This window comes from Phyllopteryx taeniolatus, chromosome 6 (genome assembly GCF_024500385.1).
Source record: "Phyllopteryx taeniolatus isolate TA_2022b chromosome 6, UOR_Ptae_1.2, whole genome shotgun sequence".
Lineage (NCBI taxonomy): Eukaryota > Metazoa > Chordata > Actinopteri > Syngnathiformes > Syngnathidae > Phyllopteryx > Phyllopteryx taeniolatus.
In genome coordinates, this window is record NC_084507.1 from 6,577,389 (window position 1) to 6,604,659 (window position 27,271).

The 27,271-nt window shown below is 39.5% G+C and overlaps 2 protein-coding genes across 3 annotated transcripts in view; one reads left to right on the forward strand and one right to left on the reverse strand.

The window, feature by feature from the left end:
• Nucleotides 1-393: 393 nt before the first annotated feature.
• On the forward strand, nt 394-6,187 carry zgc:91890 (solute carrier family 52, riboflavin transporter, member 3-B). The gene is made up of 4 exons (XM_061777385.1): nt 394-557; nt 2,234-3,314; nt 3,556-3,679; nt 5,444-6,187. The coding sequence occupies exons 2-4, from the start codon at nt 2,281-2,283 to the stop codon at nt 5,654-5,656; spliced, it is 1,371 nt and encodes a 456-aa protein (XP_061633369.1). The 5' UTR covers nt 394-557; nt 2,234-2,280; the 3' UTR covers nt 5,657-6,187.
• Nucleotides 6,188-19,706: 13,519 nt separating this feature from the next.
• The window catches only part of LOC133480004 (nuclear factor of activated T-cells, cytoplasmic 1-like), a 69,526-nt gene continuing 61,961 nt past the window's right edge, over nt 19,707-27,271 (reverse strand). For both annotated transcript variants that reach the window (XM_061777621.1, XM_061777620.1), the window contains exon 10: nt 19,707-23,359. In XM_061777621.1, coding sequence (XP_061633605.1) covers nt 23,304-23,359 — 56 coding nt within the window. In that variant the 3' untranslated portion in view covers nt 19,707-23,303. The remainder of the gene's footprint in view (nt 23,360-27,271) is intronic.

Sequence of the window (27,271 nt, forward strand, 5' to 3'; positions counted from 1 at the left end):
TTATTTGAATTCTTAATAAAATGATGTACTACTCTAATTACCGTAACAGGGTTATATATTAATGCTAATGTTAAGAGTTTTTGCTGAAGAGTCCATTCGAGCTGTTTTAGCGGCTATGCTAACTGGTCAAGAACAAACTAAGTACATTTGGAGTCATCACTTAACCTGTGTGAATGAGATGGTCTTTGTGTACTTTGCAGATTATCGCTTTATGAAGTTCAGTCTATTTATTTGCATTAGTTTAAGGTCAGATCTGCCACGTTCAATATGGCGTACACGCTGACGAGAGAGGGTTTCTGTGTATAAATGTCTATGCTTCGATCACCGCGTGTGTTTTATGAACTCTCAATTGTGGAGGCTGATAGGTCGTGTGCGCATGCGCAGCCCCGCCTCTCGGTCAACTGCTGTTCAGAAACCCGGAAGTATAATGGAAAGCGGCACGCGCAATACGCACACGCGCGCGCTGACATCTGCACGTTTACGACTGATGTAACAAAACAAAGTCATAGACGTGTGAAGGATTTGTGGAGAAGAGCGTTCCATGTGACCGGAACACGGTAAGCGGCATGCTATAACGACGTCCATATCACCGAATGCCTGTTTCAACAATTAGTAGTTTTTTTAAAGTACTTATTTCGAGGCAGTTACAGACATTCACTGCCATTCACTGCTTTAGAAGGCGAATATCCATGTTAACTGGGAGGGCTGGCACGGAATGAGTTTATATACGAACAATATTTATCTCATATCGTTTTTGTTTTTTTTTGCCCCCACAAATATATGCCTATATTACAGTATTGTCGTTGATTATATACTATAAATGTGAGTAGAACTATATAAAGAAAAGGTGAATTCTTTTCTTTGTATTTTCCATTTCGAGTCTTTGTAGGTGACATTCCCATGGTTCTTTTTATGGGAGCAGTGTGTTAGTGTGTGAAAGTTCATTGCATCCTTCACCAGAAGAGAAGGTCAAGTATACAGTTTCGAAGTGCCAACTACGTCATTTTCGTTCAGTTTGGCTTGTGTTTTGAGTATTGTAAGCATTATATGTACGAAACACAAGATTATTTTTTTTCAATTGGAGCATTATGTACACATTCATAAATGAAATCCAGTGAAAGTGCTCAATTTTTTTTAAAAAAAGTACTGTGCATGAAAAAGTATTGGCCACCTGCATGATTGCTTTTTTTCTTTTCCATATCGATGACAGTCAAATGTTTCAGATCCTCAAGCCAATTTAAAATCTCACAAGGACAACACTAAATAGATGCTGATTTTATTATTTAATGGAGGAGGGAAAAAAATCCAAGACTATCTGGCTCTTTGTGCAAAAGTAATTGCCCCTGAACCAAAGCTGGATGTGCCACCCTTGGCAGCTATAACAGAAATCAAGCTTTTGCGAAATCGAAGCCTTTTGCACTGTTGAGAAATTTCGGCTCACTTCTCTTTGCAGAATTGCTCTAATTCTGTAGTATTGCAGAGTTTTCAAGCATAAATTGCCCGTTTAAAGTCATTAGCACTGCATCTCAATTGGATTTAGGTTTGGACTTTGATTTGACCGCTCCGAAGCCTTCATTTGTATTTAGCCATTCAGAGGTGGACTTTCTCGTATGTTTCAGGTCATTGTCCTGCTGCAACTAAATAATAATTAATACATTTGTTTATTTTCCATTTTTATTGGTGCCCTGGTCTACTGAATGACAGTTCACTATACTGTATCATTATATGTTTATGAAAATAGATTATTTGTTGAGAAGTATCATATGCTGATACGGGCTATCTCCTGACGGATTAATTTGATTTCTACCCTTTATTTAGCTATCTTTAAATGCCCTACAGGGATAAACAAAGTTTTCTGAACCAAAGTATCTGTCTATCCATTTTCTATAGCTCTTGTACTCAAAGTTGTAAGAAACTGGAACCTATGACTTTGGGGTGAGTGGCGGGGTGCACCTTATATTAAATTATCAAACTAAACAAAGCTATTTAATTCCAATTTTGCACATTTGTTAATGGATTTAAAGCTATAATTATGCATTTTAAATCAGTTGTCTTACAAGAAACATTTCTACATTGTACTTGGGATTGTCCAGAAGAAGAGAGTGCACTACAGTATAACTTTTATTCAGGCAGATAAGTAGAAACCTACTCGTTTTTATTGAAACAAAAACAGGTCATACAACATTTTCTCTATATTCATGTGATCAAATTGACCTTTCTCCATGTGTTTCAGATTGTACAGAGCTTCGTTTCCTCCTTAACTTCCTCAACACTGCCATCATGTCACTGCTAACTCACGTGCTGGCATGTTTGTTTGGCACGGGCTCCTGGGTGGCAATCAACGGAATGTGGGTGGAACTCCCGCTAATTGTACCACAGATCCCTGAGGGTTGGTACCTGCCATCCTACCTAACAGTCCTCATCCAGATGGCCAACATAGGCCCCTTCGTCATCACCTTGATGCATCACTTTCGCCCAGGAGTGCTGGATGAGAGGCGGGTTGTCTACTGCATCGCTGTGTTGGGGATCATTGCCACATTCCTTTTGGCTTTCTTCTGGAAGAACACAGTGACTATATGGGGCAACCTGCACAGTGTGCCCCTCTTGATATTATGCTTCCTGCTCTCTGTGGTGGACTGTACCTCCTCCGTCACCTTTCTGCCTTTCATGATGCGTCTGTGCCCGCAGTACCTCACCAGCTACTTTGCAGGTGAAGGCCTCAGTGGTCTGGTGCCTGCACTGGTGGCTCTTATACAAGGTGTTGGTGTAGTGCGTTGTCATAATGTCACTGTGACAGTTTCATTGAACAAAACACTTGAGAATTCCACGGGTGACACTGAGGAGCTCCAAGCAATCTATCAACCAGCAAAATTCTCTGCTCAGATCTTCTTCTTGTTCCTCAGTGTTATGATGGTTGTTTGCTTGATAGCCTTCATCCTACTCAACCATCACCCTGCTGTTGCTCGGGCGAAGAAGAAGGACCTGTATTTCAGAGAAGAACTGACCCCAGGGAAGAGAGAGGAAGTTTTCTCTTTGCACACCCAAACACCAGAGCAAAAGCCAATGTTAAATCCCTTTGAGTCTGCTAGGAGGGAACCTTGCAGCTCCTTTGGCAGGGGCACATACAGTAACTCTGAGGTGGCTTTCATTTTTGTTGTACTGGCCTGGGTGAATGCTCTGACCAATGGTGTGCTGCCATCGGTGCAGTCTTACTCCTGTCTGCCTTATGGGAACCAGGCCTATCATCTGGCTGCCACAATGGCAGCTGTCGCCAATCCACTGGCGTGTTTCATTGCCATGTGTATGCCTATCAGGTATGCGTGCCTATTGGAGCGTTCTACAAATACTCATGTCTTAACATAAGCTGGTCAGAGGCTAAATATTTCTGTAATGACACATGGCTAAGTCTCAGGAGGCATAATAGCATGTAATACTGAAGTTGGAACAATAACAGAATTTGATGTGTAAATAGTCTTCTTTTAGCTCAATGTTTTAAAGACTTAATTAAGATTTTAAAAAAATATCGGATTTCCTTTTATGGGTCTTTGCTTCCAGGTCACTGATCTTCATGTGTCTTCTGACTGTGTTTGGCACTGGATTTGGAGCCTACATCATGGCCATGGCTGCTCTTAGTCCTTGTCCTTTGTTGGTCCACAGTGCATCTGGGACTGTTGTTATAGTAAGACTTGTTTCAACTCTCTCAAGCTATTCATTTACACTTACACCTACAGTACATAATATATCGGTCCCAATTGTAGCAGAGCAGCACAAGAGAACATTTCCGAACGCACCCCAAGCTGCTGTGGCAGAAGCTAAGGCGCCGTTTCAGCATAGCCAGTTGCAAAGACCCTCCTGATATAAAAAATCCTCCACCATCCTTCAAATCTGGCCTTTGGAACTACTTAGGTTTTAGTGTTAAGTATGTCCCAGATGGCAAGCGTGTCGTAGAGAAATTACAACGGTATGTCGCAAGGGTCAAACAATGCTTAATTACATCGGTGACATCACATTTATGCAGACATCACCCCAATGACAAAATAAGTGCAAGAGAAAAACAAGGAGCACGCATCCTACAAACTTTACCCGATGTATTTGGACAGCATGATTCAAAAAGGGCAAAATAAATTGATCGGGCCATTACTACTTTTATTGCTGTTGAGATGCGATCATTTTCTAACTTAGTGACAATGCCAGGTTTCATAACACGCTGCGAGTGGGCACTTGAGCCCCTTCATAAGATTCCTTCGCGAACCTCGCTGTTGCTCTGACCTCAGATGAGTGGACATCACGAGCTGCGCAGAACTACTTGACTTACGGCATTATATGACTGCAGAATGGGAGATGAAATACAACGTTCTTCAGACACTCCTGCTTGACAGTCACTACTGACAAGGTTCCTATGCAAGTATGGAAAGTATAGAATTTGATTTAATAAATTTCCTGGTCTGAAAAAGTATGGGGTAATTGAAACGATTGTATGGAAAAATATTCATATTTCCAAGACTGTTAAAACAGCTCTCTTTTCTATAACAAAAAAATTAAGACTATCGATCGTGTTTTCTTTTAATTCACTTGGAAGCGCAGCTACAATGTTTGTGTGACAGCCCACAGTATGATACCATGGTCTCGGTGAATGCTCAATTCTGACAAGCTCAGAAAATTAAATTCAGCCTTGAAACGTCTCAAGTAAAAAAAAAAATCTATACATTGTTCATAATTAATGCGCAGCACCCTTAGCTGTTAGATTACACGAGCAAACATGGCATCCTGACAAAGTCAGATTAATCTAATAAGTAAACGTAAAGTACTCTGAGGACAGAAATGAGCACATTTAAAATAATGAGTGGTGTTTTCAACACATTCGATGACTGGGATGCTGCTGTGGAATTGCGGTAAAATGAAGAGACGCATCCCAAATAGTTAACTCCGTAAGATTTCAATCAACTCGCAGACGAGAAGGACGAAATCACCGCAAAGGAAACAAAATAGGCAATTAAAATAGGAACAAATACAAATTGAACACTTCAACACCGATGTTTCAAATGATACCCCGCAACAGTTTTATGCTGCCATCCAGTCAACGAAGACCGACAGAGAGACAGCGTTGCCAGCCTGAGAGCGTGCATCAACCGTCACACATAAATATATAAAGTACATAAAATCACTTTTAACTTACTGTCACAATTTGAATAAACAATACCGGTGTGCTGGCTAAAAAAAATCTTCTTAATGTGTAGTTTCCCAATCATCCAGGCCATGAAAATACGCAAAAGTTCAATCCAAGCAACTGGACTCATTTAGTTTATAGATTTTATTTTTCTTGTTTTACGAAAACGACAAATGAATATGAATATACATATATATAGATATATCATTGTTTTATATTTTGTGTTGTGCTCAATTATTATTCTCATGTGTTTATTTTCTATGTTGTCTCCTTCAGGTGCTGGTTTGGATCATATTTGTTCTCTCCCTGTCCTATGTAAAGGTAATAATTGGAGTAATTCTCCGAGACGAGGGCCATAGTGCCCTCGTGTGGTGTGGGGCGGTAGTCCAGTTGGGCTCCATGGTAGGTGCCCTTTCCATGTTTCCACTGGTAAGCATCTATGGCCTTTTTAAGTCAGGTGATGCCTGCAACACCAAATGTCCCATGTAACAAAGAAATATGTTTGAAACACTGCTGTACAAACCCAAAAAATCCAACTTGCACTTGTACTGTAATATAGGCACATTAGTGGGAGTGAAGTTATGAGGCTTACATCTTCCAACTTTTCAGCAGAGCTGAGTGGTCTCAGGTGTTCATCTACCACTCATCTTATTTAAACAGACTTGGTAATAAGTGGTAGATTTCAGTCTTTATCACACTTCAGAAAGAGTAAGGACCACAAGAGTAGATCTAAATATATATATATATTTTTTTTATTTGCTTAGTTACATTATCCGTTCCTTTTCAGAAGTCAGCTGAGTGTTTTTTTTTTGTTTTTAATGTGAACATAATATGAAAGTATTCAAATATTTTGAGTGTGCACTTTGAAAATGTGGTACTTTTTCTTTTTTTAAAGAAAGAATTTGATTTCAGACTACATTGTTACATAATATTACGGACTGCTATATAAATGTACTGTGGTGGAGACACTGTTAAAACAATACAAAATAAACCAAAATAAATATACTCTCTTAGCTTTTATTTTTGTTGTATGTCCCATTTTTTTAAAATATTTTTTTCATCAAAACATCAAATGGCAAACACCAAAATTTTAAAATAAACTCATTTGACTTTCTATCAGGTACAGTTTTCTTTCATTTTTTGGTACTTTTTATGTGATGTGAAATATTAGCAATAAAGGACCTCTTCGGATGATGCAGTTTTACTACAAGCACAATTACAAACGGCATTGTTATGACATTATCATCATTGTTGACATGACGAGAAGTATTTTTAACAACTGAGAGATTGGGATGCTCTGTGCACAGCAACATGTCAAGTCGCTGCTGTCTTTGTGGAATTTTCCTAAAAACAAGGAATGAGCCCTTCAACCGCATCTAAAATCCTCCTCAACAAATAAATTGACAAAAAAAAAGATTAATGAATAATGTTCTATTTGCACCATTTAAGTCGGGTTTGTAGGGCAAGTGATGCCATTTGAAATGTCACGGTAATTTTGATGAGTTGACGTGGAGAACCCCTCAGAATTTACAGCATGTATGAGTTTATTGGTGGATATTTTTAACTGAAACTTGTCAGCCAATTGGAGAATGGGTTCCCCGAGTAGCAGACAAAATGAACGGGTCAATGAGGTATGTTGAAATCGTACATGCAAATCAGACGCCTTTCAGCGAAATTCGCCATTTTTAACCCAAAATAGGCCATTTATGTGGATCGAATAGATCCGATTAGGGGTTGCTGTCGCTGTCATCATAGACTGTTTCGTACTCCTGGAACGCTGGCAGCTAGATACATTCCACACACAGATGTAATTTCTGAATATTAGTCCGCGGCGGACGAATACGGGAGCGCATCTGCCTGAGGTTCCGCCTGTGCACTCGGACCTGCTTTTGATAAATCACAGAAGTTGACGAGAGCAGAAAAAACACTTCCGCCGCTTCTGCTGTTAAGAAGTAATGCTACTTTTACTCCGTTACAATGATTTAAATGTCGCTCGCTGCTTTTATTGATCAATTGTTGCTTATTTATCAACTATTTTGTGCGTGAGACTGCGACTTCGACTGGGCGGTGTTTGCTCCAATTCAATATATGCACTCGTGTCGTTTAAGTTTCGTTCCCCAATCAAATAAAGTCACATGACCTCACACATCGTCTTCTATTGGGCTTCCCGGGCACATGTATTAACGCTAGATAAGCCAGGCCGACTCATTGTCGTGCCTACGTGGCCACCATGTTGGGAAGGTCTTTGTTGCCCCGAAGGCAACGGCGCGCTACTCGTGTTTACATTTAGACGAACAAAAAGAACAGCTTTTATGTATTATAGCATGTTTGGTACTGTCTGCCCAAACGTGGATATTTGAGCCCACTTATAACTTGAGAAAACACCTTGCCGTAAATTGCAGATGTTTTGTTTGTTGTTTTGGCTGTGCATACACACGCACACACACAGCAGAATTTGCACATTCACATTTTATTTAGTTATTTTTATTTTATTGATGTTCATGCTGTGGTCTGACATCTGACAGCTACTTCTGTTTGACCCAGTTTTATATCCGCTTTGTCCATATTTGGCTAAGACTGCCCCTTTTCCTCTGATTGGTTGCCTCCGACTTAACCCTCACGACTTGTGAGCGCACGTGTGTTTGTTATGTTGACAGTGCTGGGTCTGGAACTGACAGGTAGGCGAAGAGCTTCGCGAGTGACTAGGATAAGCTCGAGAAATTCAAATGACCTGATTTCAGGCCTCTCGGCAAAAAAACGTCTGGAACTCAGGAATTCATGGATGAATTTAATTCATATTTCACATGTTTACTGAGGCATCATTGAGACAATATTACATCCCAAATACGAGAAAAAGTTGGTTTGGCAAAACACAGTATGTCCCCTTTAAATATTACAACATCTTGTTTTTAATCAGTGATTGCTTACGGTATAAGATATTGCTATATCAGTTTGTAATACAAGAAAAAATTGCTTTCTGCACCAATCCATTCTTCAACCATATAGCGAAACATATTGTTTGGGCAATACTTTTCTGACAGTGTGCATCCCCTCTGACAATGTGCATTATGTTTGCAAAGGCAATTTAAAAAATATATCAATCTTATAATACCCATAGCACATGTGATCTCATTGTGAAACATTTTAGCTAATGGTCCGGGCTGGTGAGTTTGTTTTAGGTAGGAGCCTTACCTTGCACATGTTGTAAATGAACACTAGATGTCTCTGTTTGAATGAAAAAAAAAAATAATTGCTGTACCTTCATGACCTCAAGCGTCATGATGGAAATGGTATTACACAAAATACATTAAATCAATTTAAAATCAAAATATGAGTTTTGCTCATATTAAGGCTTAATTATATTTCCCCCAATGCACAAAAATGCTGCTGTACTTTGGGGGTGGCCAAGTGATGCATAGCCCTGGAGGGGGTCTGCCCATATTACAGCATCTGCATCATATCCCCCTCACACTAAATCAGAGAGTGTATGTGTGTAAGGAGTGTTTTCATTTATCTTCCCTTTAATCCACAGGGACAGTTAAGAATGAGAAAGTCATAACAAGTCAGAGTCTGATTCAGATCCCAGCGGTTCCTCGTGAACATCTGGGGTCATCATCTCTGTGTGGCTCATACATCACCTGTTGGCTTTTATCTCTTCCAGTAGTTTCTATGACTTATGGTGTGCTTTGTTTAAATACTGCAGTTCAGTTTGGAAGGATTTGCAATGGGGTGACTGAGTCCATACGTTTAAATGGTGCCATTTGACAATGGTCAGAATAAATGTGGGTGGCAAGGAGTTATATGCAATAATTATTAAAGTACACTGTTCTTTAACTTCAAATGTATTTTTTCCGTGCTTCATATTCTCCTTTCCCCTCAACTTCCCTCTTTACGTACTTTTATGTGACCATAATTTCTATCTAAAACATATGAGTAAATATCCTCACTCATGCTGCTTTTTAATGTGTAGTTATGGGACTGGAGAATGCAGAGAATGATTGAATTTTGCAAAACGGCCAAGAACGATCACGCCTCACCTGCTGTTATGCAATCGTCCATTCCCCACTCACAACGCAGTGTCTGCTAAAACCTTGACGAGAGGGAGGGGGGCAAAGAGACTAGGCCGGGTGTTTTAGGGCTGGAAACCTCAGTGTCTGGACCAAAGGAGTGCAAAAATATTTTTTCATTTAAATTACTCAGGACTACATAAAAGTGAAACTAAGCCATTGTGTATATAAAACTGAGAAAAGTGAAATGTGAATGGCTACATCAGAGGAGTAGTTTTTGGGATAGGCTCCAGCACGCCCGCGACCCTAGTGAGGAGAAGCGGTACGGAAAATAGATGGATGGATGGATGATTGGTATTAAAGTTTTTAATGAGGCGTTTTACACGGAAATACATCATATCCAACAACCCCAATTCCAATGAAGTTGGTATGTTCTGTTAAACATAAATAAAAACAGAATACAATGATTTGTAAATCATGTTCAACCTATACTTAAGTGAATACACTACAAAGACAAGATATTTAATGTTCAAACTGATAAACTTGTTTTTAGCAAATAATCATTAACTTAGAATTTAATGGCTGCAACACGTTCCAAAAAAGCTGGGACAAGGTCATGTTTACCACTGTGTTACATCAACTTTTCTTTTAACAACATTCAATAAATGTTTGGGAACACTAATTGTTGAAGCTTTGTAGGTGGAATTCTTTCCCATTCTTGCTTGATGTACAGCTTCAGCTGTTCAACAGTCCGAGGTCTGATGCTATTGAATAGCATCCTCCTCTTTAAGCGCTGCCAAACTGTATTTACTGACATTGGTTTTCTGAAGTGTTCCTGAGCCCATGTGGTGATATCCTTTACACATTGATGTCGGTTTTTGATGCAGTGCCGCCTGAGGGATTAAAGGTCACGGGCATTAAATGTTGGTTTTCGGCCTAGCCGCTTACATGCAGTGATTTCTCCAGATTCTCTGAACCTTTTGATGATATTATGGACCGTAGATAATGAAATCCCTAAATTCCTTGCAATTGTACGTTGAGGAAAATTGTCCTTAAACTGTTAGACTATTTTCTCACGCACTTGTTCACCCCATCTTTGCTTGTGAATGACTGAGCAATTCATGGAAGCTCCTTTTATACCCAATCATGGCACCCACTTGTTCCCAATTAGCCTGTTCACCTATGGGATTTTCCAAACAGGTGTTTGATGAGCTATCCTCAACTTTCTCAGTCTTTTTTGCCTCCTGTCCCAGGTTTTTTGGAACGTGTTGCAGTCATAAAATTCTAAGTTAATGATTATTTTCTAAAAACAATAAAGTTTACCAGGTTGAACATGAAATATCTTGTTTGGAATTAAATATAGGTTGAACATGATTTGCAAATCATTGTATTCTGTTTTTATTTATGTTTAAAAGAACGTCCCAACTTCATTGGAATTGGGGTTGTGTTTCCTCTCAAATGGAAATGTGGATTCCATACAGAACTCGCCATGTTCATTTATTTGCTCCCCTGGACTCACTCCATTTGCACAACATACTTTGACGATTCAAGGAAAGCATTCTTTAGGTGCTAAAATCGTAACTTTGTCTAAACCTTTTACCTGTTATGTTGAATTTCACCTCCACATTTATCATTCCGATGCATGGGAAATTACCTTTCCCGTTAGGTCCATTATATTCAAATGGGCTTGGCTTTTTTTCTTCTTCGCAACATGACATAAAGTAATCAAAAGTTGAAAGCAAACACTCAAGGAGGCACTTAGCAAAAAGAAAAAAGAAAAGCTTTTATGATAAAACATTCATATACCGTGCAGGAGCCAGGTAATCTTTGAAGATGATAGGGTTGTCTTGTGGTCAGTTTCAATATAGTACAGCTTTGGGAGCCTTGTAAATGAATGCTGCTAATAACATCCCCGCCCACCCATCATCCACTGCACCATCCAGGCAAGACTACTAATACCTGAGTGTGTCTCTTCAGTGGTGTGAATGATGCCTTAAAGAGCTGTTGGAGGCTGGACCAAAGTAGGGTTCATTACCTTGACAGACTGATGACGGCGGACACACACACGCGTGCGCACACACACACAAAAACACACAACATTTTCAGTCATTGCTCAAACTGAAAAACAATAATATTCGATAAACCATAAACAAATTGTATGCATGCACTCTAATTTCTGTTAAAAACTACAATTACAGTAGGTTCCTTGAAGCGTTTGAGCGCTTATCCAAAGAATTCCATACCGGATCAGTCGTGGCCCGGGTTAACAATGTCAGCTACTGTGGGTCGAACTCGAAGAAGAAGAAGAGGGGGAAAGCGGGTTCTTCGGCAGAAAGAGAAGAGGAAAGCACAGAGCCTAGACCTGAATGTGGGGACTTTGAATGTTGGGACTATGACAGGAAAATCTCTAGAGTTGGTTGACATGATGATTAGGAGAAAGGTTGATATATTGTGTGTCCAGGAGACCAGGTGGAAAGGCAGTAAGGCTAGAAGTTTAGGGGCAGGGTTTCAATTATTTTACCATGATGTAGATGGGAAGAGAAATGGAGTCAAGATTATTTAAAAAGAAGAGTTAGCTAATAATGTCTTGGAGTGGGAAAAGAGTATCAGATCGAGTGATGAGGCTAAAACTTGAAATTGAGGGTGTTATGTGTAATGTGATTAGTGGCTATGCCCCACAGGTAGGATGTGACTTAGAAGTGAAAGAGAAATTCTGGAAGGAGCTAAACGAAGTAGTTCTGAGCATCCCAGACAGAGAGAGAGTCGTGATTGGTGCAAATTGTAATGGACAGGTTGGTGAAGTACGACATCCAGGAAAGGAACTTGGAGGGACAGATGGTGGTAGACTTTGTAAAAAGGATGCAAATGGCTGTAGTGCAAACTTTTTTCCAGACAAGGCAGGAACATAGGGTGGCCTACAAGAGGGGAGGTAGAAGCATGCAGGTGTATTACATCTTGTGCAGACGATGTAATCTGAAGGAGGTTACCGACTGTAAGGTAGTGGTAGGGGAGAGTGTGGCTAGACAGCATAGGATGGTGGTGTGTAAGATGATCTGGTGGTGGGGAGGAAGATTAGGCAGAGCAGAGAACCATGTGGTGGAAGCTGAGACAGGACGAGTGTTGTGCAGCTTTTCGGGAAGAAGTAAGACAGGCTCTCGGTGGACAAGAGGAGGTTCCAGAAGACTGGACCACTGCAGCCAAGGTGATCAGAGAGGCAGGCAGGAGAGTAATTGGTGTATCTTCCGGCAGGAAAGGAGAGAAGGAGACATGGTGGTGGAACCTCACAGTACAGGAAATCATACAAGGAAAAAGGTTAGCTAAGAAGAAGTGGGACACTGACAGGACCGAGGAGAGGCGAAAGGAATACATTGAGATGCGACATAGGGCAAAGGTAGAGGTGGCAAAGGCCAAACAAGAGGCATGTGATGACATGTATGCCAGGTTGGACACTAAATAAGGAGAAAAGCAACTATACAGGTTGCCCAGACAGAGGGATCGAGATGGGAAGGATGGTGCAGCAGGCTAGGGTGATTAAGGATAGAGATGGAAATATGTTGACTAGTGCCAGTAGTGTGCTAGATAGATGGAAAGAATACTTCGAGGAGTTGATGAATGAGGAATATGAGAGAGAAGGGAGAGTAGAAGAGGCAAGTGTGGTGGACCAGGAAGTGGCAATGATTAGTAAGGGGGAAGTTAGAAAGGCATTAAAGAGGATGAAAAATGGAAAGGCAGGGGGTCCTGATGACATTCCTGTGGAGGTATCGAAGGTATCTAGGAAAGGTGGCTGTGGAGTTTTTGACCAGCTTGTTCAAGAGAATTCTAGCACGTGAGAAGATGCCTGAGGAATGGAGGAAAAGTATGATGGTGCCCATTTTTAAGAACAAGGGTGATGTGCAGAGCTGTGGGAAGAATAGAGGAATAAAGATGATGAGCCACACAATGAAGTTATGGGAAAGAGTAGTGGAGGCGAGACTCAGGACAGAAGTGAGTATTTGCGAGCAACAGTATGGTTTCAAGCAGTTTGGAACAGGTGGCGGAAGGTGTCAGGTGTATTATGTGGCAGAGGAGTCTCTGCTCGGATGAAGGGCAAAGTTTATAAAACAGTGGTGAGGCCAGCCATGATGTACGGATTAGAGACAGTGGACCTGAAGAGACAACAGGTAGCAGAGCTGGTGGTGGCGGAAATGAAAATGTTGAGGTTCGCTCTCGGACTGACCAGGTTGGATACAATTAGAAATGAGCTCATCAGAGGGACAGCCAAGGTTCGATGTTTTGGAGACAAAGTTAGAGAGAGCAGACTTCGATGGTTAGGACACATCCAGAGGAGAAATAGTGAGTATATTGGTAGAAGGATCATGAGGATGGAGCTGCCAGGCAAGAGAGCTAGAGGAAGACCAAAGAGAAAATTGATTGATGTCGTGAGAGAAGACATGAGGCCAGTCGGTGTTCGAGAGGAGGACGCAGGAGATAGGCTTATATGGAAAAGGATGACGCGCTGTGGTGACCCCAAAAGGGACAAGCCGAAAGGGAAAGAAGAAGGCTGTTTAGTGTTGATGATGGAAGTGATTTGTAGTCACCTCATCATTTGTTCTCTATGCAAATTCAGTGAGCAGAGAACTGCAAGAACTCTCTCTTTGCTGCACACTGTCATGTGGTGGATCCTAGCATACTTGTGGACACGGCAGGTATGACGAGCAGCTTTTGTAACCTTGGGACAGAGTCTGTCTGGCCTGCTTTCAAGTTTTTGTGCTAAACTAAGTTGACAGACCCCAGTCTATGGCCTTATAAATGAGTGTACAGACATGTGCAATCCATTTGTCATCTAACTCTGAAAGAAAGCCAATCGCCATATTTTCCAAAATGTCAACCGCTTTGTCATTCTCAAATAAGGACAGTATAATAGTCTTTTTGTAATCATTGTTTCAGTGTGCTTCGTATTTGAATCAATAATAACAAACCGCACTGGATTTGTGGGTAGGATTATTCCTGTTCACAGTTCCACCCTCTGTGATGTGAGAAGTTGTAACCGACACTGAGACAAAAGGCTGACACAACAATCTCCAGCATGTGCGGAAATCGTGCATTACATGCAGGGTCAGTTTTAGGTCACAATGTGCATCCATTAGTGGCCTTATTTAGAGTCTGATTCCTTTAAGGAGAGTGATTGGCCAGCAAAGACAAAGAATCATTACCTTTACCCGCCCCCTCCCTGCCAGCAGTCAATAATGAAGGATCATTAAAATGAATAGATGGACATTCCCCTTTTCTCCGGATCCTTATTGCAAAATCAGTGTCAGGGGAAATGAAGATTGAGCTTGGAGAAGGCGTCTAAAAGCCTCACAGTGTTTGTCATGAACTCATCTTCAGTGCCCGTCTGCTTTATCTACTGTATGAGTCTGCACCTGCCTCAACTCTTGACTAGCCAGGGCTTTTACTGGAGCCCATTAAGCACAACTCTAATGTACGCTACAATACATGTATACTTCAATGTAAACATCATGCATATGTGCTAAAACATTTACAGCAATGGAAGGCTGATTGCTTGGGAAGGCTCCATGAAGAAATACAGCACACAAAGTGAACCAGAAAGGGCATATTGACTCCATTCACTTCCATGTGGAGAATTGAGAACAGTTGTGATTATATAAACACACACACAGAGATAATGTTCAGCAAAAGTGTTTTTTTTAAATGAATAGTGTCAAATAACCAACATGAGTATTGTAATGTAAAAAACAGTAAACCATTTATGAGTACATCTTAAATGATAAAGGTGAAATGAAAAGATGATTTGCATCGTTATAACATTCTTTCTAAGTCTTATTATACAAAGTGATAGATAAAAGTACATGTCTTAAAAGGAGAAAAAAACAAACTGGTAGAAGTTAAAGTCACTTGTGGAGAAGTCTTTGCTGACATTTGCTGTACTGGAGTATCCAAACTCATTTTCTGATGTTAAATGCATTTGAATATTGAAAGTAAAAATATTGGAAAAAGTGGATGCTTCAAATTCAAATTGTTTTTGTTTCAGTTTTATTTTAATCTATTGAGATTACTTCAGAGATGTTGTAAAACATCTGCGAGTTGGCTAATGTGCGACGCAGGCGTCTGCTGGCCTCAATTTGGAAGCAGCGACATAGAGAGAAAAATGTGCTACCCATTTAAAAAAACAAAACAAAAAAAACTTCCTGATACCTGCGTCTAATTTTCTAATTGTGGGCTGTGGTAGCCATGTTTGATGATATCGGGAATGTAAACACAAGGCTTTTGAGTGGTTGTGTAGTCATCACATAGTAAAATATGTTAAAATGGGAGAAAGCGAAGGGAATTTATGGAGAAAAATTGGACAGCGAAGCCAGAGACCAATACTGGGCTAAAAGAAACATTAGAAATGGGTTGTATCCTACAGAATTGCAAATGCAGAGTGGAGCACTGGTCCGGACTTACTGCCTCTGTGTTCCCAGCGGATATTTTCACTAACTTTGTGCGTGGCGTGAGTGCTTACACAAAAATTACTAGTCATTCGCCAGTCATGTACAGTTTATCAATGGGTAGGTGCAGGAGCTTTCCATGATGAAGCTGGCAAACAATGCCAACACCATCAGTCAGACTAAGGTACTGTATTTTCACGACCATAAGGCGCACTTAAAAGTATTTTTTTTTACCGCTCGACTGACTGGGAGCATTTCCTGCCGACACGCTGCTTATACAGAGGAAAAGTGGATATGGCTGAGGACAGCATGCGGACGTAAAGGGGGAAGGGTGTGTGAAGGAAGACGCTAAAGTCACGCCCCCAGTAGGTATATAGCCCCGGGCTGTGCATTGTGCAAAACAACATCTGTTTGGCTAAGGACCCCCGAAAATGGCACCTATGAAGAGACACGCTTAGGAAGCACAGTTTAAACTGCAAGCTATCAATTACGTGGAGGAACATGGGAATCGAGCAGCCGCGAGAGAATTCAAGATCAACGAATCTATGGTTCGCAAGTGGCGGAAGCAGGAAAACGATCTTTGCCCAGTCAAGAAGATGAAGCTGAGTTTCCGTGGAAACAAGGCGAGGTGGCCCGAGTTTGAAGACCAACTCGAACAATGGATTAATGGGCAAAGAACAGCCGGTAGAAGCGTCTCAAGTCACCATTCGACTGAGTGCAATAACTGCCATGTGCAGCAAGTGAGGAAGCTTGGCATCCTTCCGGGAGGCTTGACGAACCGCTGGACATCCGTGTAAACAGGGCGTTCAAAGTGAAGTTGCGAGCGGCGTGGGAGCGATGGATGACAGATGGCGAACACAGCTTTACTAAGACTAGGAGGCAGCGCCGATGTGGATGCTTGGGCTAACGTGTCTGCTTGCACTGTTGTTTGAGCTTTCGTAAAAGCCGTCATCATTTCTGAGGAGCCGCACGGCAACGAGAATGACTCCGACGAGTACGAGAGGGAACCTGGCGTGTTTGATGGAGAACTTGCCCAGCTGTTCATTTCGGATACAGAACATGAGGACTTTGATGGACTTATGGATGAGGATTGATCAAAAAATAACGAGAGTACATTGTTAAATACTTCAATAAAGTACAACCGAACTCAGTTTTGCTCCCGCTGCCTTTTTAAAAACATTGTTTTAGCGTGCACTCATGCTACCTTATGTTTTAAGCTTGCGTATGTTTGACCGTGCTTGCGCCCAATAATATGTATGTATGTGTATGTGCCTTATGTATGTGTTAAATACAGAAATAGCCCCCGTAACTGAGACTGCGCATTTTAATACGGTGCACTTTATGGTCGTGAAAATACGGTACATGAAGCTAAAGTTCGTAGCGTGTGTGTTTATTTTTAACCATGTGATTTAAAAGTCCAGTTTACTATATAAACTAACATTCACAGTAGAGATGCAACGACGAATCGATTAATTGACAACTAATTGATTATTTAATTAATAATAATGTTTGATAATCGATTAATGGTTTAGAGACCTTGTTTAACTTAAAATTGTCAAAATCCTCGGAATTTCAGCCTCTCAACAGTAAATATATATTCGTCACACTCTTTTGTACCTCCAATTTACAAGTTTCTTTAAAGGTAATGTTTAAGAGTACGCAGACAAGTCATACAATTAGTGATTCATTATTAAGCAAGACAGAATTCAGAGGGTAAAGTAAATGTAAACTGCTCCACAGACCAATGACCATTGTACCAGCTACAAGTTTATTCAAATGTAAGAATTGAAAAAGGAAGACAGACAAACAAGCAATAAGGAAATGAGATGAGATTATTTTACAAATTTGTGAATTGAATCACTATTGTGTATTCAAAATAAAATGCACATGTAAATAAAAGGAAAGCAATAGCAATGAGTCGCCACTGATGCTCACTCGTCACATTTTCAGGCTCATACATCTGTCACATGATGTTTGTAAAACCAAGCGCAACATTTCAAACATCACAAAAGAAAGAGAGTGTATCAATTTGAATGCTTGCAGATGGAGAGTAAAAGACTCCACAAGATTTTCCATGAGCCATCTGGTTGTTTTCCTGGTGGTCTCTTAAAGTGTCTTTTAAAACGGTCGTTTGTCGGAAGGTCTTCCACCATGTGATCATGTTAGCAGGTCATCTGCAGAAGGTGTCTCAAGAAAGGTTTTGTGGACACCTGTTGAGAAGCTCTGCCCTCGAAAACCAACACACAAAATCACATGCAAACACTCCAAAATCACTGATTTATCTTTATGGCTGGATTTACACAGCATAGTTCAGGTGACACGATTCAGATTTTTTGCACTCAGGTGGGGTGTCACAATTCAGATATGCATCATGGCAGTGTAAAAAAGGGGAAAAATGGATATTCTCATAAAATAAGGAAAATAATTGAAGACGGCCAGTGGAGCAATGTGGAGATTTCCGTCATTTAAATAAATAGGGGAAGAATAAACCCAGGCACAGCACAGTAGCATGTAACATTTAATATTTAATATTTTTATGATCCATTGATTATTGTTTACTTCCTTGTTTTCACTGACTGCTGCTCACACTTGTCGACTGCTTGCTAAATCGAATTCAGGAGTCTGTGCATGCGTTTCTCAGTTGGTCTCAGCCCTGACACCTGTGGGAAGCCACACACAATGTCCAGTGACATATCATCCATAATCACTTTGTCTTCTCTCCAAATAGCTCCTTACCTAATTCAAAACTACCTCCCGAATCCAATATTGTTTTAATTTTGTCATTAATATGTTGTGATTTTTTGTATCCAGTACTTTTAAGTCCATGAATTTCCCAATCTCTATTTTTTGATCGCTATGATATCCTACGATGTACAGTATTACTAGTATCAAATACGGGAGATTTGTAGTTCTCAAGTGATTTCTTCAGCATTTCACCTCGATGAGAACATTTCTCATTGTGCAAGCTCATTTTGTTAGGTATTAATTTATTATTACGTAGGGGATCTCATTTCAGAGATGGAACGTGAAATTGTTCTTGCAAAATTCACTCAGTTTTTTTTTTTTTTGTAGCAGTGAGTGCATGGCTTTTTGAAAAATAAAATAAGCCAAATCCAACAGAGTTCAAATAGAAAATTGTTGAAGTGTGCATAAATGAGTGGAAAGCATGGCCTGGCTGAGTCATTTCTTCACTGTCTTCCAGGGAATCACGCTGCCAGTGGAAGAAGACCAAGGTAAAGAAAGTGTGCCAGGAAAAAGGGGGTGTGTCTGCCAATGTGCATATATTGTGGCGCTATTTTGGGATTGCCACAGTCATACAGGGGCGCACCGCTGAGGCCTGCCCTCCGTCACCATGGGGATGGGCGTTTCATAACTTTGATGGATGAGAAAAGATTAGAGGAGTGGCAGGTGGTACACAGGCATGTGGCACAACTCCCACGGCGAGGAGCTGTTTCACACAACGACCCGCCACAAACCACTCTCCCCGGAAAACACGCAGGCCTCTGCTTGCAGCTGGATGATACGCAGCTTGTTGTATTTTATAGCTTGACACAACAGTAACGTTGGGGCCAGAAGTTTTGGCAGTGATTCAAATTTTGTGTCTCACTAACTTTGCTGCTTAGGCATTTTTTACTGGTTTCTTTTAAATTCTGAAAGAAAGAAAAAAAGAAGTTGTTGTCTTTTGTGAATAAAATTTGCGCAAAGATTCAATCCCTTACAATGCTGACCTGTTGTCAGAACCTGCAATTCAAGTAGGCAGACCAAATTTGATGTATTCAAAAGATAGTTCTGTCACTAATCATTACAACAATTTAGAAGCAATTCAACTAACAAATCTAAAAACTGAAGCAGTAAAGTTAATGGAACAAAATCTGTGTCACTGACAAAACTTTTGGAGCGTGATTGTTTGTTTATGATCGTGTTTAGATGGAATCAGGCGTTTTTCAAAATTGTAGTGTGACGTGATGGTGCTCGATACTTTATTCTTTGTGCATCAGAAAATGTTTAAAAGGAGAAGCTCCATCCATCCATCTTCCGCTTCTCAGGATTCACATCGTGGGGGCAGCAGCTTAAGCGGGGAAGCCCGGTCTTCCCTGTCCCCAGCCATTTCGTCCAACTCTTCCCGGGGGAAAGCAATAAAGTATGTGCCTGAAGCTACCGCTGTTGGCCAATGCTAGTCTGTGCATTTAACAGAACTCATATGGGTGTTGTTGCCTGACAGTGTACTCCGGCGGCCGGACTACGGCCATCGATTATACAAAGTGTCACGTTTTCAGAAATACGCAGATAAAAGATTTAGTGGTTCTTCAATCGCACATGTGATGGGTTGGCAGGCCCTCCAGATAACAAACTATTTGTATACAAGCAATTAAAAAGTAATATTTCCGGCACTGAAAAAGATAAAGCATAGGTGTCAAACTGGTGGCCTGGGGGCCAGATCCGGCCCGCCACATCATTTTATGTGGCCAGCAAAAGCAAATCAAAATTGCTCATTGTGTTCTGGTGTAATACCATTGAAATATTTGCAAGCATTGTAATAAGAAAGAAATGTAGTAAATAAATGTAATAGTTAAATAATATGTTTTTATAGGCTTCTGATTTCAAAACTGGTTATTCATCAATGTGTTGTGTATACTGTATGTAATTACAGTATATGAGGTAATCTTTCATTTATATGGCTTCACAGTTGTAGCGGCCCTCCGAACTACGATGTGACCCGTGACAAAAATGAGTTTGACACCCCTGAGATAAAGTATCAGTTCGGATTTTATTCTTTTTTAATACTGAATCTGACCCTGTATATCATAGAATACAGGTCGACAAGTTAAAAGAGTGGGTGAGACTTTCCAAGGAAGTCCGCTCTTTGCTCAGGCCTCATTAGAGATAGTTTGTCACAATAATTGTGACTTATGAATTTCCCCAGGGATCAGTTCTTGGAAACCTTGAGCCTGATTTACGCAGATCCCAAATAGATGGCACTAAATAGTGTTTCCGCTTTAACAGATTGCTTGGACTGTTGGTGGGTGCGTGATTTAGGATTGCGAGATTCCAAGTAGCGGCCCCTAAATTCTGTGTTCACCTTCTATTAAGACTTTGCAGGCACTGTTGGCAAAAGGGCTGCAAAACTGAACAGTGGATATGAGACACAAGTTAATAGCTGAAATCTTCCCAGCAAACAACATCAGGACATCATTGTTTTTCTCTCACCTTTACTGGTGAGCTGGGCTAGTAGATCAGCTACCACATCTGTTTCTTGTCCAATTAAGTTGTCGCCTGTTTTTGCATATGCAAACCTTCAGTAAATCAGTCAGGCTGCTTGTGTTCAACCTACGCGCTCCAATTGTGCCAAAACTCTAACAACAATTACTAGATGTATTTCGATGATGCACAGATATATTGTCATGTCTGTTTCTGTAACTAGTAGTTTTGTTTTCGTTTTATTGTTTCTTCCTGAACCTCCTACCTTGTGATATTAAAAATCACCAAATTGTTTAGGCACTTAGGGGTACTTTGCTAAGAACCAAGATGGACACATAGCTCTATTGGCTCCGTTCAATTAACTGTGACCCGAATGCAACCTAAACATAGTGAAGTAGCATTTGGCTTTATATTGCAAAAATTGCTTTGTACTGTATCTTCTTTTAATCATCATTCAGTTTAGTCTTCATTTTAACGCATTTGTTAGTGTATTTTATTCTCTGTATTTAGTTTTTTAATTAATGTGCCTGTGTCCAAACTCAAATATGTTGTAAAGGACCATGTAGTAATTGGGAGAATAAAAAAAAAATAAAAATAAAAAAAGTCATACACTAATAAATTATTCTAATATTTTATTTAAACAAAACATGTAACAAACAAGAATATTTTAATATAACCACAATAATAAAAAAAGGAAATAAAACATTCAGTTATTCAATCCTTAGCGTAAACACCAACACACAACAAACGTGTTACTTTTTTAACACCTCAAAAAATGATTGGGGACTTAAGTTAGGCACCACTACACCATTTATTAATTCACACTTAAATGCACTTAAAACACATGTCATTTCATTGTTCATAAATATATCCTATTAATAAGACATGTGGTTCACCTTGTGCCTACACAGAAAACCAATAATAGTAAATGATCTTGAATCCCAGAGGGACAATAAGGCACGTAATAGAAACCTTGCTCATATAGTTTAGTCATGCTTTTATACTATCATTCCAAAAATGTATGCAAGAGCTACATTGAAATCCATTATCAACTAAATAATATGAACTATTAGGACAATGTGCATGCTCCAAAAGACAGGTAACATAGAAATGGCAGGTTGATATGAGAGCAGGAAAGAGCACAACATTTGGTCTGGGAGCACTACTACTTGCCTCCATTTCTATGGTAAAGTGCATAATATTTGTGTATTGGGCGGAATCACTGGAAGTTAAAGTCTGAGAGAGAGAGAGAAAAAAAAAAGAGAAACTTCGACAATAATATCACCAAAGATAAAATCCTTTGGTTTACACAAATCAATTATTGCCAGTAAGAAGTAACAGTCCTGCCAGGTCCTCATTTAAATTACCAAGATGGGTAAAACTGAGGCGGGAGCATACTTATCCTTCTGTTCATTTACACATCAGATATGCAGTGCAAGAAGTAAAAGACTAAATTGCTTAGGAGTACTGTATTTTTGTTCAAATTCAGCAGGTAAGCATACCGTTGTTCAACTAGAAATGTGAAATTGTATCTGCGCCATAAAATGAAAATAAATGCTTTCTATTCTATTCTATGATAGTCTAATCAAAATGTGACTTTATATAGTCATGCCAAAAGGAAACCTTGGTCCTGGGTTGTGTGATGTTGAATGATTGTCTGTATATTACTGTCATGGTCTGGGCATGACAAAACAGGCACTAGGGTGAAAACTGTCATGAAGCGTACTAGAAATAGCACTAATAATAATAATAATAATAAACAATATACAGTAATGGGGAAGACTATTTGAAAGATTTTTAGCAAAATGAGTAGAAAAAGCATAAGGCATATGTTAAATTTGTGTTTATACAAAATAATATAATACATAACATTCAGTAAAAATGAACAATGAGAATTAAGAACAAAAAAAAAATCTATTTGTTCACATACTCCCTATGTCATTTCCAACCTTTGTCAATTTCCCGATAGACAAATCATCAAACTGATACAAAAGTCAATATAAAAACGTTGCACTTGGGTTATAATTTACCATAATTTGCATTTCTATGCTTGCAGCTATCTGTCATCTTCACTACAAGTAAGGCACCAATTCAGTTTCTGTAGTCTGACAGCAAAAATGAAACAAAGTGATGACGCATGACAGTTATTATTGTCCCATCTATGAACATAGCATCAAGATGACACTCCAAATGAAGATTGTCATTTGTCATTTAAGGCAAGTGTTGCCCTCATTATCACTTCCCGTTTGTACAAATAATATTACATACAGTATATACTTACATAATTGTAATAGTAAAACTGTGCCAGGCAGTCAATGTGAATCTGCAGAGAGTCTTTGAGGAAGAAGGAACTGATCGTAACTTTGGACCGATGGGATCCTGGTGGGGGTGACTCCTCTTCATCTTCTGGTTCCTCTCTCATTTGTATTGTTGATAGTTGTGTGTGTGTGTGTGTGTGTGTGTGTGTTTACTGCTGCTGCATAAAACTTGATCAATGATCTATGCATGACTGTGAACGGAAATGCTGGAAAGGTCGTTCCTGATGATCTCGTTAACTGTGGAAACACAAAAGTCGTAGGTAATTTTTCTAAAATCATACTGTAGCACCAAAGTGCATACGAAACAGTATAGTTATTGCTGGAGGTTAAGAAGTCACACTACAGTTGTGCATAAAAAAAGAAATGAAAAACAATCACATGATTCTACTTTAAATGACATTCTTCTTCTTTATATTACACGCCATCCCTCAGTGTCATCCAACTCAGTCACAGAACAAAATGTGTGTCTCATTTGGAATGGTTAAATTATTACCTCTTCTGCCCAAATGCTTATTTACACCTGATTATTGGTCTTGAAATCACAGTTGACATCATGAACGGAAATGCTTTTTAATGCAGCAATGATATTATGGCATGCTATCAGAGCAGTTTTCATATGCATATGACTGCTGACAGCCCCAAGGGGCCATATTTGCATGGTTGCCGGGAATTGCTATGATATGTCGTTAAGTATTGAAGATTTATACTTTTATGAGAATAAAAATCATAATTTTATGGGAATAAATCATTGTACCAGTAAAAAAACCAAAAAAAAAAACCCTCAATACTTCAAGAATAAAGTTGTAATAGTGCATTAATGTGTACATGCTTTTAAATGAGCTGATCTTGTCAGGTTACACTTACTGATGACTGCATGATGCATCTACAGTACATATTTCCCAGACATATGGGTCACTTCCATATAAGTTGTTCACTAACAGTAAAGACATGGCCCACTGAATTTCCTTTGTGAAATTAATAAATTTTATTGATATTATTATTATTTTTATTATTGATAAAAAAAAATCTAAAGTAATATTTTTCAAACTTTTAATGTTGTTTAATGTTTTTACCACTAGTTGTCTGAATTGAAGTTTGATGATTTGCAACACGTTTCCTGAAGAGGTTAATTTCATTTTTGGACATATATATATGATTTCTCTCCTCTTGCTTAATATGCCTTTTCTATAAAAACGAACACACATGCATCTTAGTCCTTTAAGGGTTTGTTTTTTTGGGTTCTTTTACAAATGTTTTTTTCTTCTTACACAAGCTTTGCCGTTAAAGCCAATGGAGAGAGCCTCATTCTGTTGTTGCTATACACCATAGGAGTGTATTGAGTGTGAGCTGAAGTGCCAGGATGAATCAGCCATTTTGCATTGACACATTAGCAGATAGCTAAATAAATGGCACTATTTCTGAGATATGAATGAATATGTATACATTTGTGAAAGTGTCATAACTATTGCACGACTTCACCATCATTGTAATTGTATAAAGACAAGAGTGTAATGGGTTTCATGAGTAGTTAGAATATTTTATGTACAACCCCAATTCCAATTAAGTTGGGACGTTGTGTTAAACATAAATAAGAACAGAATACAATGATTTGCAAATCATGTTCAATTTATATTTAATTGAATACACTACAAAGACAAGATATCTAATGTTCAAACTGATCAACTTGATTGTTTTTAGGAAATAATCATTAACTTAGAATTTTATGGCTGCAACACGTTCCAAAAAAGCTGGGACAGGTGGCAAAAAAGACTGAGAAAGTTCACCTCTTTGTGAACAAATGCGTGAGAAAATAGTCGAACAGTTTAAGGACAATGTTCCTCAACGTACATTTGCAAGGAATTTAGGGATTTTATCATCTGCGGTCCATAATATCATCAAAAGGTTCAGAGAATCTGGAGAAATCACTGCATGTAAGCGCCAAGGCTGAAAACCAACATTGAATGCCCGTGACCTTCGATCCCTCAGGCGGCACTGCATCAAAAACCGATATCAATGTGTAAAGGATATCACCACCTGGGCTCAGGAACAATGTCAGTAAATACAGTTCGGCGCTACAGCCGTAAGTGCAATATGAAACTCTATGCAAAGCAAAAGCCATTTATCAACAACACCCAGAAACTCCGCCGGCTTCTCTGGCCCCGAGCTCATCTAAGATGGACTGATGCAAAGTGGAAAAGTGTTCTGTGGTCCGACGAGTCCACATTTCAAATTGTTTTGGGAAATTGTGGACGTCGTGTCCTCTGGGCCACAGAGGAAAAGAACCATTCGCACTGTTATGGATGCAAAGTTCAAAAGCCAGCATCTGTGATGGTATGGGGCTGTGTTAGTGTCAATGGCATGGGTAATTTACACATCTGTGAAGGCACCATTAATGCTGAAAGGTACATGCAGGTTTTGGAGAAACTTATGCTGCCATCCAGGCAACGTCTTTTTTTTTTTTAAGCTGTACATCAAGCAAGAATGGGAAAGAATTCCATCTACAAAGCTTCAACAATTATTGTCCTCAGTTCCCAAACGTTTATTGAATGTTGTTAAAAGAAAAGGTGATGTAACACAGTGGTAAACATGACCCTGTCCCAGCTTTTTTGGAACGTGTTGCAGCCATAAAATTCTAAGTTAATGATCATTTGCTAAAAACAATAAAGTTCATCAGTTTGAACATTAAATATCTTGTCTTTGTCGTGTAGTCAATTAAATATAGGTCGAACATGATTTGCAAATCATTGTATTCTGTTTTTATTTTTGTTTAACACAACGTCTCAACTTCATTGGAATTGGGGTTGTACTTGTATCTGTAGAGTTTGAAGTTTTGAAGCCTTTACTAGGAATGGCTAAAATTTTAAATCATCAAAAACTTTTGGAAAATCTGACTTTAAGTTCTCCAAACCTGGTTGATTTTTTTTTTCAATTAAAAAAATGACATTTCATTAAAAGACCAAGTTCTAGAACACGACTCAACAGGCTTGCTGTACATACACGATGGCTGACATCATATTGGGCAAAAACGACATCATATTAGTGGTATTCGGACATACCATTAACCTAGAATCCAAACAACCTATTGTCCTTTAAAAGTCATATCGGCCGCATACACACATCTCTTTAAACAAGTCATCCTCGTGTCTTTCCTGTGCCCGCGGCTTTCCCACAGTCGGGCAGGCGCAGATCAGCCTGCTGCTTTTATCTGCTTTGTGTTCTTTGGCAGAACAGAGGGAAGTGACCGAGAAGATGGCGAGGACTTCGAGTCCTGCAGCTCAATGCAAACAAGAAGCTCCCCGCTTAGACGGCTGGTTGCGATAAAGCTTACTGATGTAGACAGAAGCAGACGGGGTCTAACAGTGAGAAGTCAAGACAGGAAGTCCACCCACCTTCAGGCAGTGTGTTAATACAAGATACTGTTTGGTGACATGCTGATTCAGTCAAGGGAGTCATCTGAATATGAAACAAAACTAAATGTAAGGTGAGGCACTCACTGGACATTTCAAGAGGCACAAGTGCACAATCTAGTGGGATCAATAAATGAGGTGAATTTGATAATATTGAGTGATATTACAATTGGGTTTCATATGTCTTATCGTTATATTGTAGTTTGCCACACTGAATTTGACTGACAAGTTTTCTAATATTTTGTCCTTATCACAAATTGATGAAAGTACAAACATCAAAGATTGCACTTTTAAAACAGATTACACACACACACACACACCTATAATAACGCACGCACACACATGCTGTATGGGACTCACCTCCCGAAACAGGAGGAACTCCCATTGGAAAAACACAACCTGTGCCAACACCGCAGGGTGTTTTGAACTCCATTTGGCTCAAAATGCTCAAGGTTATTTTTAGCTCTGCCATTGCAGGGCACGAAAGATGTGCGCACACATTTAACACTGAAACCATCCAATTTTTATAACACTCCTCATCTCTGGTGCCAAGCTGAGAATCAGCGGCAGGTAATTCGGAGGAGGGAAGGGACAACCCAAGAGCTTGGCAGGAAAAAAAAAGAAAAAGCTACAAATACCTTTTATATTGTTGTTGAATAAGAAAAAAATTATATATATATATATATATATATATATATATATATACCCTTTCTTCATCCACACAGTACTGAAACTGCAATGA